This window comes from Ochotona curzoniae, unplaced genomic scaffold, assembly GCF_017591425.1.
Source record: "Ochotona curzoniae isolate NIBS_2020 unplaced genomic scaffold, NIBS_Ocur_1.0 patch361, whole genome shotgun sequence".
Taxonomy (NCBI): Eukaryota; Metazoa; Chordata; class Mammalia; order Lagomorpha; family Ochotonidae; genus Ochotona; species Ochotona curzoniae.
In genome coordinates, this window is record NW_024466930.1 from 997692 (window position 1) to 1014409 (window position 16718).

Below are 16718 nucleotides of genomic sequence, written 5' to 3' on the forward strand. Positions count from 1 at the left end.
CAATTGTTTTGGCCTCAAGTCTTCAGCTTTTGGTGTCCTGGGTGGCTCAATGGTGCCCACTCTGACATTAATGCAGACTTTCTGACCATCCCATTTTCAACACTTTTGAATTCATGGCTATGAAGTGTGTTTTCCCAAGACTGGATCCTGTCTGCAGATATGAGCTAAAGAATTGGTAAAAGCCACAACCTTGTGAGGAGGAACAGTGGGGTTGGGTGGAATGTGGACACACAGAAGATGGCCAAAGATGTCCTGTGACCAGAAGGAACGTGTCTGCTGTCTGCCATGGGTGCAGGACTCATGGCAGGCCTTCTCTAGAGATGGTTCTGAGACGAGGAAATCGGTCCTGTGGGGGCTGGTGGGATTCTGGTCTGTGCAGGATTAGGCCTCCCTCAGGCACAGTGATTCCCCGAGCCCCTGTGAAGGCTGGGCAAATGACGAGAGGGCTGTCATCAGAGCCCAGCCTGAAGAAGGGCCTCAGGGGCCCTGAGAAGGCCGGCGGGGGGCATGTATAGATGTGTGATCTGTCCCTCATGTTGTAGAAAGACACATCCCCAGCCTCGTAGTCCAGGAAGACGGCCACCCGGCGGAGGCGCTCTCGGAGTGGCAGGATCTTCTCAGGGGAACACAGGGCCCGGTACTGGTTGCCAAACATCTCCAGGGTCCAGAAGCCATTCTGAGGCAGCAGTAGAGCTTCACCCTTCCTGTCCACGCTGTCTCTGCAAACCCCCACTGCCCACACCATTACGTTTTCCACCTCCACCTCCCAGTAGTGCCGCCCCGTGGCGAAGCGTTCTTGGCCCAGGACGCACGGCCGGCAGCTGAAGCGCTCAGGGTTGTCGGGCACGCTCTGCCGGCAGGGGCCACGCCTCACGCTTCTTGCGTCCTCCGACAGGAAGAGCTCGGGATGAGCAGTGTCTGCATCCAGAACCACATCAGCTGCAGAGAAAGTCTCAGGCTTAGGTCTTGGATCTCAAACAAGAACCTCTGGGGATGGGAGGAGGGAGTCCCTGAACCTCCTGAGAAGTCCCAGATCACTGTTGAGGAATCGCACCAAACAGGGGCCTTTTTTTAAGAAAGGCAGCTTCATGCCAGGCAATTCATAAGGAGCCAAGCATTGAGCTGAACTGCACTTCCATCTCTCCAGTGACAGGAGCAGTAACAGAGAAATGGGGTTCTAGAAAAGCCAGAAAGCTTTGCAAATGAGTCCAAATGAATGGTTCCCAGTTTCTTCCAGCATTCTTCCAATTGCCCCTTTTCTTTCAAAGGTAGATGATCTCTGAGATCCTAGCCAGAAACTCTCTTGGGGTTGGGCCACTGCTTGGGATAGGCCCATCCTTGTCAGAGTGCTGGTTGGCATCCTGGCTACTCCATTTCCCATTCAGCTTCCTGCTAATGTACCTAGGAAGGTAATGGATGATGATACAAGTGCTTGGTTCCTGCTACCCATGTGGAAAGTCCATACAAAACTTCATGCTCCTGTCTTTAGCCTCTCCCAGCCCCAGTTGTATTTGGGTAATGAACCTACAGGTGCAAAATCTCTGTCTCTCCCTCTCTGCCACTCTACCTTATCAATAAATAAATTAAAAAAAAAAAAAAAGGCAGGACCAATCTATTCTACTTGGCTTAGATCTGTGAGGAGGTTTTATCTCCCACTCTAAGTCAGGAGGAATCTCACTGCAGGATTTTGGATGGTGCACATCTCTTCATTGGTCCCTGTGCTTTCCCAACCTGGTGGCAACTGACTTAAGCATCTGACAAGGATGCAATTCCGTTGGTAAAGATAAGGATAAATCTCCCTAGCAGCCAACAACTCCCAACCAGAGTTCCTTTCACAACTTGGTCTTGCAATCTACACAACAGCCAGCCTCTCACAGTACAAAAATGCTTCAGATCCCAGATCTGCAGATCCTTAGGCTAAAATGACTTCCTCTTTTTATTCAACTGGCTATTTCTGATAGTGAAAGGTTATCATCCTCTGCAAAGTTCATTGAGTAGAAATTTTGAGATTTCACCTAAGGAGGAAAGGACCATGAGCACAGTAACTGGGGAAGCCTGGATTTTTTTTCTCTCTTTCTTTCTTTCTTTCTTTCTTTCTTTCTTTCTTTCTTTCTTTCTTTCTTTCTTTCTTTCTTTCTTTCTTTCTTCCTCCCTTTCTTTCTTTCTTTCTTTCTTTCTTTCTTTTCTTTCTTTCTTTCTTTCTTTCTTTCTTTCTTTCTTTCTTTTCTTTCTTTCTTTCTTCTTTCTTTCTTTCTTTCTTTCTTTCTTTTTTTAAAGATTCAGGCCTGGCATGATAGCCTAGTGGCTAACTCCTTGCCTTGAATGTGCCGGGATTCCATATGGGTGGCGGTTCTAATTCCAGCAGTTCTTATGTCCTGGGAAAGCAGTGGAGGATGGCTACTCAAAGCCTTGGGACCCTGCAGCCACGTGTGAGACCCGGAAGAAGCTGCTGGCTTCAGGTCGGCTCAGCTCCAGCCTTTGTGGCTGCTTGGGGAGTGAACCAGTGGATGGAAGACTCTGCTCTGTATATCTGCCTTTCCAATAATAAAAAAAAAAATCTTTAAAATATATATTCATTTTATTTATTTGTAAAGTAGAGTTACAAAGAGAGGGAGGTGAGAGAGAGAGGTCATCCTTCTGTTGCTTGATTCCCCAGATGACTGTAAAGCCCCATGTTGGGCCATGCTGGAGCCAGGAGCTTCTTCCAGGTCTCCCACAAAAGTGCAAAGGCCCAAGCACTTGGGTGGTTTTCCACTGCTTTCCCAGATGTATTAGCAAGGATCTGGATCAGAAGTGGCCATGTTGGATGCTGGATTATTTGTACTCTTAGGCAGAATATCCCTAAGGGGAAGACTGTGGTATTCTGGGTTCCCCTTGGCTTGGGCTTCCTTCCCCTCGGGTGATAGGCAGAGTATATATGCTATCTTGGGAAAGGAAGGTGTTTATGGCCACCTGTGAGGGTACTTCAAAAAGTCCATGGAAATGGAATAAAAAGCTGAGTTGAATTGGGAACAAAAAAAAATTTTGAAATCCATACATAGTTTTTTCATAATATGCATCTCCATAAACTTTTGAAGACCTTGTATGCATGGATTTCAAAAACTTTTGCACAAAAATAAGTTTATATTTTCATTGTATAAACTTTGTTAAGTGCCCATATAGTTATGCCTCAGGCTTGGCGTTATGTCTTTCCTCATTTGAGTCTTCAGATGTGCAGAGCCTATGCTATTGCCCAGGTTTCAATTAGATAAAACTGAATTGTCTTTTTGTGGATTGATTCAGCACCCAAGAACAACACCAATTGAAATGTAAGTCTTCGGGAGGTCTGCTAAGCAAGATGTACCTCTAGCTATCATGAGTCAAATCATGCCAGGAAAGAAAGGAGCCTGGTGTTGGTTGTAGGGCTGGTCCACAGCTGCCAAAATTCCTTGGGAAGAAGAGCCAGGAGCTGACATTTGTGAGTCAGTGCCCTAACCCTTGCTCTCCTCACCTCACCCCACTAAGCCTTGGATCCCTTTTTCCATCTCTCCTAACCACCCATTACCTGACTGGCAGGGAGAAAGTTCAGGGTCATGGGCACATCAAGATCACTCACCGGCATTTAGGAGGGTTCTTCGCCATACTGCAAGGGACAGACAGTTGAAACTCATGAGACAATGACCAATTCAGTAGAACAAAAACTGTGCATGGAGTAGTTCAGGAAAAGCTAGACTTACGCAATTCTTCTTGAAGCTGCCCTGGAAAAGAAATAAAATCATGTCTCTCACAGGAGAACTCTGAGATTTTGGATTTGTATCAAAGGAAGCAGGAATGATCTTTTCTCAGAACATAACATCTCCCTCCCAGCACCGTGGAAAGGGTCAGAAACCAGAAATGATACACCATCAAGTGGCTGCTTAGTACTTCTGTAGGCCTAGTTTTGTTTGATAGTCAGGTACTGGGTTTAGCCGGGGGAATGAGTTCACTGTTTATAGAAGACCAAACTCTAAGTGACTAATGGTTAAGACAGGGGAGCTCCAATCCCTGGCTGCTGTCTGTGTATTTCCCTTTCTCAGTCCTGGCTTCTGCCTGTTGGACCCATGTGCTTGGGAGGGCAGTGAATTGCTCTGCTTTCCACCGCTCCTCTGCCGTGCTATTTCTTTCCACACACAATTTTCCCAGACCCTTACTTGCAATTTCTTTCTCTTCATGTTCAATCTCCTTTTCCACTGAGAGAATCTCCTTTTCCCTGTGGAGCTTCCTGACAAGACAGATGCTCCCAGCCACGAGCAGGGTGAGGACAGGAAGGATGACAGCCAGGGTCCCCAGCCAAGGAGATATGCCTGGCGTAAAGGACTCTGAAATGGGAGTCAGAAAAGTCCATTTGGTGGGACACAGGTGGCTAGGCTGAGAGTACCTGTTAGAAGCCCACTGGCAGATCTTCCCAAGTTCTTGTTCTCTTATTATCTTCCCCACGAAGTCCCACGTGGGAAAGAGTTCTCCTCCTCTCTATGACTGCTAGAGAGGAGGGATGGGTCAGCAGACAGAAAAGCAATGACACTAGGAATCACCATGGCAATGATCAAGGCAGGAAGAGCTAATCAACCACCCTGACTGGTCTTAGCCACTTCCCTTGGGTTCCATGTTGTGATGCTTTCCTGCTCACTCTGCAGCCTATTCCCTACAGGGTGCTTGGGTAAGATCACGTGAATTATGTTCCCCAGACTCTCCACTGTTTCCTAGCTTACTCAGACTGACAGCCCAAGTGTATTTGGGGCTTGGGTTACTGCATGCAATGTGATCCCATTGCTTCTGTGAGTTCGTCTTTGCCCATGGCACTCTGCAATCCAGCACCAGCAGCACCCCTTGGGGTTCCTCAAAGCTGCTGAGTACACCCTGATCTCAGGCCCTTGGTATATCCCTGTTCCTGATTCCTGGGTTGCTCAGTTATCTGCATGGCTGACTGGCTGGATGGCTCAATTTCTATCTTTCCAAGGCAATTTTCCCTGGCTATCCTGTTAATAACCACAATTCTCTGCACACCAGACATGTCCCATCTCAACCTTGCTTAATTTTCCCAATAGCATTCATATAACAATATAACTTACATAACAATTCAATTATTTATTTATTTGATTTGATGATTTCTTTGCTTTCTGTCCCTTAGAATGTGCATTCCATGAGGCCATGGGTTTTAATAGATTTTGTTCAGTGATTTATGTTGTTATTGAAATAGTGTCTTGAACATAGGAGCTGCTTATTGGGTTAGTTGATGAAGGAATTTACAGATGTCTGTAGATAGAGAATTTCCTTGGGTCTGTCTCAGGAAATCCCACAGGCAGACAGCATCACCAGCCATAGATTGCCACCCACCCCCACCATTCTCCATGCCCTAGATTTTGTTCTTTACTGCTTAAGAATGGCTTCAGTGGTTGGCCTTTAACACAGTCATTAAGATGTTGCTAGGGATACTGTAGTCATTTCAGAGTGCCTGGGTTTGAGTCTCAGCCCTACTCCCAATTCCAGCTCCCTGTCTGAGTTCACCTTGGTTGGCAGCAAGTAATGGCTCAAGGATTTATACTGCTGCCACTGCATGGAAGACCTGGCTTGAGTTCCAGATTCCTGGCTTCAGCCTGGCCTAGCTCAAACTGTTACAGGCATTTGGAGAGTAAACCAGTAGAGGGAATGTATTTTTTTTTGCATGTCTGCACTATCTCTGTCTCTCTGCCTTCCAAATAAAGTAAATGAATAAATAAAAATGTTAAAACAGTTGCAGCACAAGGGAAATAAATGATCATATTTGTTCTTAGAGAAGTAGCTTCCATTCATGAGCTTCCAGACAATTTGATTTTCTCCTTGTGACAAGGAGAAAGGCCCTCAGATTACTCAGGGCCCAGGTCCCTCCCAACTCCCCGACTCCTGTCTCTGTCACCCCTTTCACCTGCACTCCTGTCCACGTGACCCCACAATCCACATAAAGCATGCCCAGCCTAGGCTCTGATCTGTTCACTTACGACACTGTCTCTGTGCTTAGTTTCAGGGGGCAAAGAACTCACCTGGAATGAAAATCACAGTTTCCTTCTCCTGGCCCAACAGGGTGTTGTTAATGGAGCAGGTCATGTTCCTCACAGAGCTGTCTTTGACCAACACAGCAGTGGTCACTGTGAAGAGGCCGTCTGCCTCTACAGTGTACGAGTCAGTCAGGGCGGGCAGGACCTCACCGTAAGGGCCTCTCCACAGTGCATGGGGCTCTGGGAACCACCCTTCGGATGTGCACTCTAGCAAGACGCCTCCATCCTCATGGCCCTTCATTTCGATGCTGGGCTGAGAGCCCAGGCCTGGGGAGAAAAAACAGGGCTCACACCGAAGGCAGTGGGGTCTCAGCCAAAGATTCTTAGACCAGCTGCTGTTGTGAGGGTGTGGGATGGGGTGGGGTGGGGATAAAGGGAGGGGAGAGATCCCAGGGAATGGAGAGAGTAAGTGGCCAACATGCAGGCATATGAAACCTCATGTCCCACATCTTCCCACAGCCTCCCTTCTGCAAAGGATGCAAGGAATGAGGGAAAGGGGAAGAGGAGATGGCCAGGACCAAATAGGAAGGATGAAAGGAAAGGAGAAAGAAACTTGATCTTGATATAGACCAAGAGACCAAGTCGCCAAGTAAACTAAGAAGAAAGCATCACATTGCACACTTTCTGTGTGCTCTACCAAGAGGTTCTCTGCATGTGTTGACTGCAAATTCTTTGTTTCCATTTATTCTGCCAAGGACATTGTTTTGCTCATTTTCAGTGTGGTGTTTCCAGTCTAAACCAGAGACACACAGCTTAAGATTTCACTGTCAATTTTGGGGATGACTTCGAGGCAGACCCCAATTTCTTTTTTTTTTTTTTAAGATTTATTTTATTTATTGGAAAGTCATATACAGAGAGGAGGAGAGACAGAGAGGAAGATCTTCCGTCCGATGATTCACTCCCCAAGTGAGTGCAACAGCCAAAGCTATGCTGATCTGAAGCCAGGATCCAGGAACTTCTTCCGGGTATCCCACACAGGTGCAGGGTCCCAAGGCTTTGGGCCATCCTTGACTCCTTTCCCAGGCCACAAGCAGGGAGCTGGATGTGAAGTGGAGCTGCTGGGATTAGAACCAGCACCCATATGAGATCCCGGCACGTTCAAGGTGAAGACTTTAGCCGCTAGGCCACTGGGTCCCAGACCCCAATATCTTAAAGTTCAAGAGTACATGGACAGGACCCAGCTAAATAATCTTCGTGGCTAACGTCCTCGCCTTGCACACGCTGGGATCCCATGTGGGCTCCAGCTCTAATCCCAGTGATCCCACTTCCCATCCAGCTCCCTGCTTGTGGCCCGGGAAAGCAGTCAAAGACGGCTCAGAGCTTTGGGACCCTGCACCCATGTGAGAGACCTAGAAGAAGTTCCTGACTCCTGGCTTCAGATTGGCTCAGCTCCAGCCATTATGGTCACTTGGGAAGTGAAACAGAGGATGGAAGATCTTCCTCTCTGTCCCTCCTCCTCTCTGTATCTGACTTTCCAATAAAAATAAATAGATGTTAAAAAAAAAAAAGAAGCAAATAAGGTGGGGCCTTGTTGTCATAGTGAGCAATGGCTCCACCTGAAATGTGGGCAACCTCACCTCCTCCTCCCCTCCAAAAAAGAGTGCATGGTGGCATGCATGACAGCCAATTGCTAGAATAGAAAGATATATTTTGATCTCAAGACACAATCATTTTTGTCTCGTTCAGGGCTTTACATCACAATATCCACCCCATAACCTGAAAAGAACTAATAATTTATTGGACAAAAGTCAGCTGGCAAAGTCAACCATTATCCTGTTCCACAGATTTTTAAAAAATTATTTATTTATTTATTTTTAATTTAAAGGCAGATCTCACTGAGAGTGAGGGAGAGACTAAGAGAGATCTATCTGCTGGTTCAATCCCCAAATGCCCACAATGGCCAGAGCTAAGCTGATCCAAAGCTGGGAGTCAGAAGCTTCCTTCAGGTCTCCCACGTGGGTGTAGGGGCCCAAGGGTTTGAGCTATTCTCTGCTGTTCCCTCAGGTCACAACCAGAGAGTTGGATCGGAAGTGAAGCATTGAGGCATGAACCAACACTAGTAGGCAGAGGACTAGCCAGTACATCCCCCAATCCACAGATGTTTATCTCTCAGGAAGAAGCTCAGTCAGATGATCAGTTAGTTATAACTTCTGAGAATATTATTGTACTAGAAAGAACTGGGTGTGCTCAGTAACAATGTGTCTCTGAAGAACATCACCAATTATCCTAAGAAACCAGACTCTTCTTATATTTGATCCTTAAAAGGGTGTTTACTGGGGGCTGGTGCAATGGCTCAATTAGCTAATCCCCTACCTATAGGCACTAGCATTTCATATGAACTCTGGTTCATGTCCTTCCATCTGTAAATCTGCCTTTCCAATAAAAACAAATAAACCTTATAAAAAAATATAGACATGAAGGAGTTGTATATGCCTGGTCCTGGGAGACTCTTTGGACACATGTGATCATTCAAACCTCTTTGGAGCAGTTGAGGCTTTGTCAAGTGTACTCAACAGACTGTGCTAATGACTGCAAATTAAAACACTCACTTAGGTCTGACACTTTCTGGTTAATTTGAGTTTTGCCCAGAGAGAGAATGAGATATCTAGTTTTACATTTTAAGATTCCTATAGAAATCTTAAAGTACAATTAGGATGAAAATAATTTTGTAAACTTGCAGGGAAAAAAGTTCTGCCACACATTCCACAGGCTCAGTCAAGCCAAACATGAGACTATGGACTTCAGGACGAAAATCAGTCACCCACCCACAGAACGAACAAACAAACCAATAATTCTCCAACAAGGAATTCAGAGTAAGGCAGGCCAGGCCTGGGTACTACTGACAGCGGAGAACAAAGAGCTCCTGTCACACACACACCACAAAGGGTCAACATGCAGAGTTCCCAGGAAACAAAGGCAGGAAGCCCTCTTCCCCTGGCATTTGATCTCATCAGCCATAAGATTCTGTCAGGAGCAAAAGATGGAGTGTCTTACCCTTCATAATCTGAAACCCCTTGGGAACTCACATTCTCCCTAAACTCACTTCCACTGTGCTGAGGGACTGAAGTGCCATTGCACTTTTGCAGGTCCTTGTATTCTTCAAATCCTTCCTCTAAAAACATAGTACACTTACCCCTAGGAGTGAGAGCATTCCTTCAAGTGATTATTATGATTATGTATTAAAGACTTTGATTACAGAATTTCAGAGAGAGAGAGAGATCTTCCATCTGTTGATCTACCTACCCGCTCCCCCAGTGACACAACAGCTGGGGCTGGGCCAGGATGAAGGCTAGGCAGAATCCAGGATCTTAGAACTGCACCCCAGGGCCCAGGTTCTGCCACTGTTTCCCCATGCACATTAGCTGGGAGCTACATTGAAAGCAGAGCAGCTGGGTCTTCAACCAGTGTTTATATGGGATGCTAGTATCATAGGTAGCACCTTAACCTACTATGACAAGCCACCAGTCCCTTAAAACCATTATTAATACATATGTAGAAATATCAGTTTAAAATATCACTTCTATTCTGAAGCCTCGTCCCATGTCTCCAGGCTGAAGCCTTTTTTTTGGGAGGATCACTAGAGGTAGTATATACTCTGCCTTTGTGTATAATCATGTTTTGAGACAGCTCCCCTTACCTTCAAAGTGCTTGGTTGCAATGATCAAGGAGACCTAAAAACAATCTGCAGGAATGGAACATTCCTGCTAACACCGCATAACAGGGTAAATCCCTGGATAACAGGAAGCCCTCTCCTTGTTTCAGGGGAATCCCAGGCAAAGATCTGCTGATCTGAGGTGACCTGGGGTTAGGAGAACAACTGTACCCCAAAGTTGCATTGTGAAGAGGCAACGAAACAAAATGAAGAGGGAGACACACCTGCCACCATGAGGCGCAAGCTTGCCTCGTCGTAGGACCTGCCTTCTTGGAAGTAGCAGCGATAGGTGCCATCCTCATGGGCAGTGATGTTGTAGATGACCAGTGCCACATGGCCTTTGCCAATGTTGTCGTTCACAAGGCTGGTTCTTTCTCGGTATTCTTCCATCTGCTCCTCTGGCCTCTGTTGTCCACCCTTATATACGAACACTGCAGGGGAGAACTGAGTCCGGATCCACCGCACTTCCATGTGCTCCGCACTTTTCTCAGGAGACAGGTGACAGCTTAACGTGGTATTTTCTCCTACCATGGCCAGGATTGGATCCGTTGGCCCCACGACAGTAAACTGGGCTGTCAAGTAAAAAGGCATGATCAGACAGAGACTCCAACTGTCAAATAGCTAGAGTGGGAAAGCAAGTAGTTTTCCAGAGAACATGAGATTCTAAGGCCACAGGACTGAGAACTCTGGGGGCTGAGGGCTATGGCTGGTGGGCAGCACTGTTGGGAATGCCATCTATTGAGGCCACTAATGCTTTGGAAAGGAAACTTTGGGGAATCACCCTGAGCATTCTTTATACTCTGTATCCAGAAGGGCTTTCCTCACTATTCCCAATCTACATTAGCAGTTGCATGTGGGATAAATTGGAACTATCGTTTTTTGTTTTTGTTTTAAATAATGTTACTTAGTTGATTTGGGTACAAAGGGTCAAAGGCTACAGGAAAGTGGATAATACCATTGTTTTCACACTAATATTATCATTTTGTTTCCCCTGTATCTGGGGTCAGGGGAGAAACAAAGGGAAAAGCCCCACCCAACTCCCTCCCATCCCAGGTCCCCGATGTGAGGCACACTCCGAGGGTCCTGCTCAAGCAGTTTTGATAGTTCAATAGTTCTGAATTGCTGCCAATCTCGCCGTTCCAATCGTGATGAAATCTATTCAGAATCCACTGGCTGACATAGTCTCTTCATGGTTGGAGTTCCAAGATTGTTGTGGGCTAAGGAGTTAATTAGCACTTGTTAAGCTGAGCAGTTATAAGAAATGGGCTTGCAGCTAAAAGCACCTGGACTAATGGGACTCATTGGCATCCTATTGTTTGGCTAAAGGGTTTGGTGAAAGATATAAAAGGGGTAATAAAGGGAGGCTTTGGAGAGACTGGTCTCCTGTTGGTGCTTCATCCCCAGACTCTCTCTGTGTCCACGTTACTGGCTCTGCTGGCCGGAGCATGAGATCAGTTCAGTTGGAGGGATCTCTACAGAAACTTCATCTGAGGTGATCCTGATTCTTGTGTGTGCCTGCTAGTACAGGGTCTGACACAGTGCATCAGCCGAATCAGCTTATGCACATGCTGGTCATTGCAATTTCTGGGTCAGTTCTGTTTTCAGCCCTGTCTTCCACGTGAACCGATGGGTCAGTTGTAGTCCAGCCTGATCCTGTCCACTTCATACTCGGCCTTCATACAAACCAGTGGGAGCTACAGCCTTGTTGTGGCGACTCCCCATGGCCTGCTTGTACCATGGTTCCCATGCATGCCAGTATATACCACAGACTTGTTCAGTCTGTCCCATATCCCATTTAGCTCTCACACATGTCAATGGGCATTGAAGCCTAGTTCAGCCCAACCAACCCTACTATCCATCCCTCACACATACTGGCAGGTGCCTTTCTGTCTAGCCACCCCTGCCCCTGTCCTGGTTTTCATACTCTCCAGTGGGAGTGGTAACCCAAGAGGGAGGTGCCCACTATTTCCCTCCTAGGCCACTCCCACTCCCAGATTATGCACTCTCTAGGTGGTTCTGGAGTTTAACTTGACAGATTTAGTTCCCAGTGCCAGCCTCTGCCAGCTGATGCTGCAGCAAAGCCCAACCAACCCTCACCCACTCTAATTTTTGCTTGCACCAGTTAGCACAGTCAGCCCAACCGGGCCCTTCGCTGATCTAGCTCACATGAGGCCCACAGGTGTTGTAGCCCTTCCTAGTCCAGTCTGCCCCATCCCAACTCAGGTTCTCCAGTGGAAAGTCCAGCAGGGTAGCCCATATTCCCCCTGCTGGCTTTGCCTCTTCCCCAACCCCGGTTCTCACGTGTACTGTTTGGGTGCTGCAACCACATCTGGTATGGCTCACTGCACCTTGGCATTCCATAATGTGCACTGGTTTTTGTCGCGACCAAACCTGGCCTGACCCACACTCTATTCTGGTGCTCGGATTCACAAGCGAGTGATGTGAACGAGTTCAGCCTGGTCTGCCCCCACCTATGCCATATGTATGCAGGTGGGTATCTTCCTCTGACCTGGTCTGGGTTGCTCCCTCTCGTGGTTCTTGCACTCACCTGCAGGGACTGTGTCCTGACAGAGGAGCCTCCCAGGCTCCTCCTCTAGAACCTCTCCCTATCCCAGATCTTGCGCATACAGGTGGTCCCATGGACCAGCCCTTATTGCTGGCCTTCCTTCCATTCCAGTTCTTGGTGTTGGATGTTTCAGCCCAGCCAAGGCTTGTCCATACCCAGACACTGCTCACACATGGCTCAATAGGGACAGAGACCCACCCCAGTCTGTCCTACATCTCCCAGGTTCTCCAGAACACCAGACTGTTCTGGCGTCTAGTCTGGCTCGGTACTCCCAGCTCCAGTTCCCACTTGTGCCAAGGGATATTGCAGCCATATCCAGACCAGAACGTAACCCCCACTCAAACGGGAGCTATCTAATAGGGTATTTACTAGTTAGCTCCATTGGAAATGAGCAGTAACTGCAAAACATATACAAACTCTGGAACATTTAGAATAATAAATGTTAAATATTTCATTAGTAACATCTTGCAAGTAATAAGTGTTTAAAGATTATTTGGTTATTTGGGATAAATATTACTAAATTTCATTTTGTTTGTTTCTTGTTACTTTTTAAAAAGTTGCTCCTTAGAAATCTGCAACTGTGTGTGCAGCAGACCCTCACATTGCTCTCCCTGCTTTGTTGTTGAGCAGTGCTGGAATGAATCAGCAGCCACATTCAGTGTAAGGGTGCGAACCAGGGGTGCACTCAGAGCGAGGATGAAAACTAGCAAGCATGTTTAGCATGCAGAGGTCCCAACCAAAGAGTCAAAGCTACTTTCTGAGGAGCTGATGGGAGCAAGTGGAACATGACCTTACCTGACACGAGGGCCAGCAGGCTGAGAATGGAGAAGAAAAGGGAGGCTGACAGGGAAGTGGCTGGCTCCATAAGTGCTCAGGACAAGTCACCCAGGGCACTGAGGGACCCTAGGCTTAGAGGCACAGAGAAGAAACCATTGAAGAGACGTGGCGCCACAGTTGTCACCTAGGTCAGACTTTCCTGTCACCCCGTTGGTCTCATCAGTGCCTCAGCTTCCATCTGGGCAGCAGCTTCTGTGGTTCCGCGGGGCAGATATGTTTTCGTGAGTGGATATGTTAAGCCTCCTGTGGAAGACGGCAACAGCACAGAGAGGTGGCAGTTTTCTACTGAGAGTCTGGTTTCTTCACGGTCACTTGATATTTTTCCTTCCACCCCCTTCCTCCCTGTGGGTCAGGCTAGGTAATCCAGGTAAAGGGACTGAAAGGGCACACTTCCCACAGGTGGACTCCACCCCCTGGGAGCCCAATTTTCCTTTGGGGCAGGTTCAGTCCCCCACCTGCTGTCCTTGTCTTTTGGGAATAAAATGCATCACCTCCCTTTCTACCTTGTAAAATACACCTCTGAACCTTCTTTTCTCTTCTGACCCACAAAGGCAGATCCTTAGAAGGTCTTCTGGTGCAGTCACGGATAGAAAGCAAACTGTCCCAAAAGAGGAGTCCAGAGCTGCAGGCCGGGACTGCTGACTGGATCCCTCAAAGTTCCTGAAGTCCCAAGATCACCATGGAATGGCTCGCAGTTTAGCCTGTGATCTGCCAGCCAATGCCGTGCCTGAACCTGCTCTGTCATCAGTTACCAGGTAGAATACTAGGGATAACAACCATTAAGCAGTGAAATGCAATCTTGAACGGCTGAAGTTCTTTTTTTCTTTGCTCAGAAGCAAGATTTTTTTCTCTTCTTTTTTCATTCATTTTTTTCTTTTTAAATTTTCAAAACCTTGGGATTCCCAAGAGATGTGTTTTTAGGTAGGAGATCAGGTGGGGATTAGGCACAGCACCGCCTTCCTAACTCAGAGATCTCTTTGCTCAAGTTGCTAGATTTGAAGATGTGGGGTCTGGTGGCTATGGAAGGGAGCCAGCGCTAGCAAAGCCATTATGAATACCTGAAAGACCTTATCATTCATTCAAAAATCCCAGGGGAAGAGCTACCAAGGAGGCCGACTCAGAGACACTGCTCCACAGGGAGGTGGTGTTGTGGTGGGCACAGGCACACAGCAGTGAATACTTTCTAGCTGGATTTCAGTACATGGTCTGGTTATGTTCAATTCCCCCTCCCCAAACACACTTCTTCCCCCAAAAGGCTCCCCACAGACCTCAACCCTATTATTGCACAAATTTCTTCCCAAACAACTTTCCGGAAATACAGTTCTCAGTAGTTCCCAAGGTGCCTTCTTGGAGGAGGCCTCTAATAATCTTCTGGATCTGTTCAGAGCTTTCCAATGGCTCTGCAGCTGCTTTGTGCTGCTCCCACAACCCCAAGAGCCAGCACTCCCTTTCCCACACCATTGCCTTCCTTCCTTCCTTTGGAAATCCTGCCCAGCCTTCATGTCTACCTACCCCAAGGCCAACTCTGGATGCTCCAGCCTACAGAAGTTGTTTTCAGATTCGTCTGACTCCCAAGGCTGGGGCTGCTTCTGTGTTCCTTCCTGTTCTGCTAACTAGCAACAGGATCTTTCTGGTGCCTGGAGTGTCTTCCTCAGCAGTGACAGCAGCACTGTGTGGCTTCTGTCCTCAGAGGGCCCAGCCCTAAGCTCCGCACTCAGTTGTTCTCTACCTAAGTGAGCAGGCTCAGGCCATTCATCCAGCAACATGACTCGGCTCCTGAACTCATCATGTCAGAACCCAAGACAAAGAAGGCTGTGGGATCAAAGCCACCCTAGATTGGGCATTCTTAGATAAGGATGAGGGTCAAAGGGAGCACCTGGAATTAATTATCATGGAAGTTTCCTTCTTTGCTTTGCAGAAAGAGAAAGAAATGTAAGAATAAAAACCAGAGTACTGGTTTTCCTGTTGGGAAAAAGGCTCATAACTTTTTTTTTCTTTTTTTTCATCCAACCACCATACCCTTTATATGATGAGTCTGATTTATAGTTACTTTGAGCGACTAATGATAAGGAAAGTGTAATAGGTGTTGGATCATTCTGCCCAGGCCAGTGGTGCTCTTGAGAACGAACAGAAGAAGGGCCCAAAGGCGACAGAAAGAAGTCTCAGGGCTTCCAAGACCTGGAAGCATCCAGGGAAGCCAGGCTTGGGCCCTGCCACAGCTGACCTGATCCAGAGGGGAGCACGTGTCTTCTGAGCAGGAAATGATGAGGTAGAAAACCAGGTGCTGTGGAAGTAGGATGGTTTAAATAGTAATAAGCTGACCCAACCATGTTCTGTCTTGGGAAAGATAAATGCAGAAAGAGGACATGTCAACAGTTTTCCACAGGCCCTGTGAATGTACCAATCCTGGAAGAACAAGGACCACACATGTTGCTGGTTGCTGGAGTCCAGCTCCGGCTGACTGAGAGCTTGCAAAGGATGCATGGATCGGCGAGACAATAGGAAGAAGAGATAAGATGTGGACCACTATGGCATGATGCTCATAATGGACAACTCAGAAAAGTTGCCTTCTTTATTTATACACAAATCATCACAAGCTTTTGCACAATATCCAATTGTTTCATTTTTACTTCATGGTTAAGAGAATACAAAAAACAATCCTAAGGAAAATATTTTCAACAATCATTTCTTATTGAAACCTGCAGTCACCTGGCTGATGCAGGAACTCCATGGTTGGCAGCGCATGCAGTTACATAGTGACAAGTAGTTTATTTATAATCAAAATCAATTTTTACTAAGCACAAACTTATTAATATTGCTTAAAATATTAAGAGTACAGAATTAAAAGATCATAAATGAAAGGATTTTATAAAAGCATATAACATAGATTCTTTGCTAAATCTTATAATCAAATCATGCATTAATTACCGTCACCTTCACCTAGTGCTGATTCAATTGTTTTTTGTTCTTTGCTAAAGGGCAGTGAAAGGGATCAAGGCAATTCAGCTGATCTACAAACAGAGGGCTTTTACAAGAAACTTGCTTTCTTTCCCTAAATATAGGTGCCAATATAAGATAAAGATTTTAAGCCATTTTGAGGGGGTTCACTTCTATTTCCTTATAAAAGATGCCCCATATACTTTTGCTTTCTGTGGTAAAAAACTAAAATGTGTCATATCATGTGTTGTAACAGTTTGAGGTGCATGGTAAACAAACTCTTTGTATCTCCATGATTGCCATCTATTCCAAGATATTATTAAGACATTTCTTAAGGAAAACCTTACTCATACTAGGGCAAACTTCAGGACAAAAGTGGGCACATAACAGGATGTTTGGAGATATTGTGGGCTCAATTGTACTATTGTATATTTTAACTGTGTGTCATAGCCTTACATCACTAAAGATGTTTTTATCATAACATGATTGATCAATTTGAGGTGTCATACCAGTTACAGGGACCACTTCACATTAGCAGAAAAACAACAACACCCTCAGGAGAATTCTATGAAACATCAGAGAGGTGATCGAGTGTCCATACAATGGGGTGAGGCAGCAATGAGGTGACCAGAGACATTCTGCCGGGCCTTGCCTCGCAGCCAGAAACTCCTCGTAG

General features: G+C 46.5%; 1 protein-coding gene across 1 annotated transcript; it reads right to left on the reverse strand.

Annotated features, from left to right (window-relative positions):
* Positions 1–298: 298 nt before the first annotated feature.
* On the reverse strand, positions 299–13133 carry LOC121167354 (butyrophilin subfamily 2 member A2-like). Its single transcript, XM_040996805.1, has 7 exons — positions 13064–13133; positions 9927–10274; positions 6036–6317; positions 4170–4337; positions 3717–3737; positions 3596–3622; positions 299–939 (listed from the first exon to the last, which is right to left on the reverse strand). The coding sequence occupies exons 1-7, from the start codon at positions 13131–13133 to the stop codon at positions 299–301; spliced, it is 1557 nt and encodes a 518-aa protein (XP_040852739.1).
* Positions 13134–16718: the final 3585 nt, after the last annotated feature.

Excerpts from the sequence above, each read along its gene's own strand:
- LOC121167354 (XM_040996805.1), bottom strand. The coding sequence starts at position 13,133 with ATGGAGCCAGCCACTTCCCTGTCAGCCTCCCTTTTCTTCTCCATTCTC. Across the intron at positions 10,275-13,063 it reads CCTGCTGGCCCTCGTGTCAG|CCCAGTTTACTGTCGTGGGG; the intron begins GTAAGGTCATGT and ends TTTACTTGACAG. Across the intron at positions 3,623-3,716 it reads GCAGCTTCAAGAAGAATTGC|TATGGCGAAGAACCCTCCTA; the intron begins GTAAGTCTAGCT and ends TGTCCCTTGCAG.